The sequence below is a fragment of the Coffea eugenioides genome, chromosome 6 (assembly GCF_003713205.1).
Source record: "Coffea eugenioides isolate CCC68of chromosome 6, Ceug_1.0, whole genome shotgun sequence".
NCBI lineage: Eukaryota > Viridiplantae > Streptophyta > Magnoliopsida > Gentianales > Rubiaceae > Coffea > Coffea eugenioides.
This window is the reverse complement of record NC_040040.1, coordinates 14,939,519-14,941,543: the sequence shown is the minus strand read 5'-3', so window position 1 is coordinate 14,941,543 and position 2,025 is coordinate 14,939,519. Positions and strand designations below refer to the sequence as shown.

Below are 2,025 nucleotides of genomic sequence, written 5' to 3'. Positions count from 1 at the left end.
CTTAAAATTTTCCTGGATTAATTTTTGCTGCAACCTAGTAAGAAAAGTACATATAGCTCATTGATGGAAATTAATAGAAAAAAAGAAAAGAGAAGACAACCGCAATATTCATTATCATACATCAGAAATCAAACGACTGAAACAAAGTTTGCCCTAAAACAACCTAAAACGAAAACAAATCAAGAAAAGAGTACCATAGTCAACATGATGCATGGTCCTAAACACAACCACAAACGACCCAAATTCCATCATGATCACTAAGCCATTGCAAACACAAATATCAAACTTGCAGCCATCAAAGCAAGCCATCCCATGAATCCAAGCTTGAGGGCATGACCAGCACCGGTGGCCGCAGCAGGAGCCGGAGCATGTTGCAAGGTTGATGGAGAAGGAGCCGGGGCAGGAGAGTGACTCCCTGCTGAAGTATGATTAGCAGCCAGGACTCGAACGATCAGCTTCTCCCCTTTCTCACAGTGTCCATCTGCTCCACTGATGAAGTAGAATGGCCCTGATCGATCCAGCTGAATCTTGGTGTTCCCATCATGGAATTCTTTAACAGGGTTCCCTCTGCTACAGCCGTTGTAGTCTGACTCCACCACCTCTAACACTGAATCGCTGTTTTTATCGTACTCCAATACTGTTCACGACAAGAATGTAATGAAAAAAATTTAGCCAAAAAGAAGAAGAACGCGACAATTTTATTCCCATCATAAATGAAAAAGTAAAAGCAATTCATGGGCTTTAATTTTATTTGTTTATTTTTTTTTTTTGTAGAATACGAGGATGGGAGTTACGAGTTGGAAACGTAATAAACTTGGGATTCGAGGAAGACGACAAATGTGTATTCAAGATACTTACAAAAGTTGGTGTAGGAAAAAAAACAATTTGGGAAATGACAAAAGGCGAAGATGGAACTTCAAGAAATGAACAAAATCCTAGTGTTCGATTCTGTAACCGTCAGAATTTTTTTTGCTTCTAAGCTTCTTTGGTGCCAAGAAAAAATAGAAAAATGCATAAAGGAAATTAACGGAAGCAGACGATTATGGGAATGGTACAGCTGGACAAAAATGGAAGAACATCCAACAAAAGTGTTACTAGTTAAAACATGTGCAGACCGGAAACAAGCAAGAAAATGAGAAGATAAGACGAAAAAAATTGTGAGACTGGAACAAGTACTAACTCCAAGAGATGAAAAAAGAAATCCTAATCCTTGAAAGGGAAATTTCGAGAATCATTTCTAGTCAAACCTTCTTTAATTTAATGCCAAGAAGAATACCAAAAAAAAAAAAAAAAATAGTGGGAAGTACGAGAAAATATACAAGTTATATATCTTGTAACAATTCAACAGGAGAAACGGTAGAAAATACTTGATGAAAACTGATGGAAGCAGAAAAAAATGGGAGTTTCATACAACAATAATGGAAAAGCATGCAACAAAAGAGTTACTCATGTAAACATGATCAGATTGGAAACAAGCAAGGAAATGAACAAATAAGATAGGAAATATAGGGATTGAAAAGTTTTTAGAGTAAGTAGGATAAGAAGGGATCACATATGTACCGAGATAGTCTCCAATTTGGAAGCGATTTTTTTCAGCCCATTTGTTGTATTCATCAGGATAAGAAGGGATCTTCCAAGAACCTCCTTTGCCGCCAACCAGAAACTCTCTGGCTTCAGACAAAGAGAAGAGGAAGAAGACAAGGGCAAAACATGGAAAGACAGTTTTGAGTGAAGAAGCCATTTAAGAAATCAGGAGAGAAGAAACGTTTCTGAAAATACCAAGTAATACTACTATGTAACAACAATGCCAAGTGCTGAGAAATCCTAGTTAATGCCAAGTGCTGTATTGTATAGGGATTTGGCTTTGGCTTTTGGTTTGGGGGCTCTTTTATATTAGTAACTAGGTTGGCCTTGGGATTTGCTTTGGAAAATCCGAAGCAATTAAGTATTGGCACGTGAGGAACAACACAAGCTTTCAAACTTGATACATACAACTGATATTCCTAGGATTCGCCTTATTTTTGG

At 37.5% G+C, this 2,025-nt stretch overlaps 1 protein-coding gene across 1 annotated transcript; it reads right to left on the bottom strand.

Annotated features, from left to right (window-relative positions):
• Positions 1–257: 257 nt before the first annotated feature.
• On the bottom strand, positions 258–1,741 carry LOC113773664 (early nodulin-like protein 1). The gene is made up of 2 exons (XM_027318294.1): positions 1,561–1,741; positions 258–637 (listed from the first exon to the last, which is right to left on the bottom strand). Exons 1-2 carry the CDS (start codon positions 1,739–1,741, stop codon positions 258–260), a joined length of 561 nt encoding a protein of 186 aa, XP_027174095.1.
• Between the last annotated feature and the right edge of the window lie 284 nt (positions 1,742–2,025).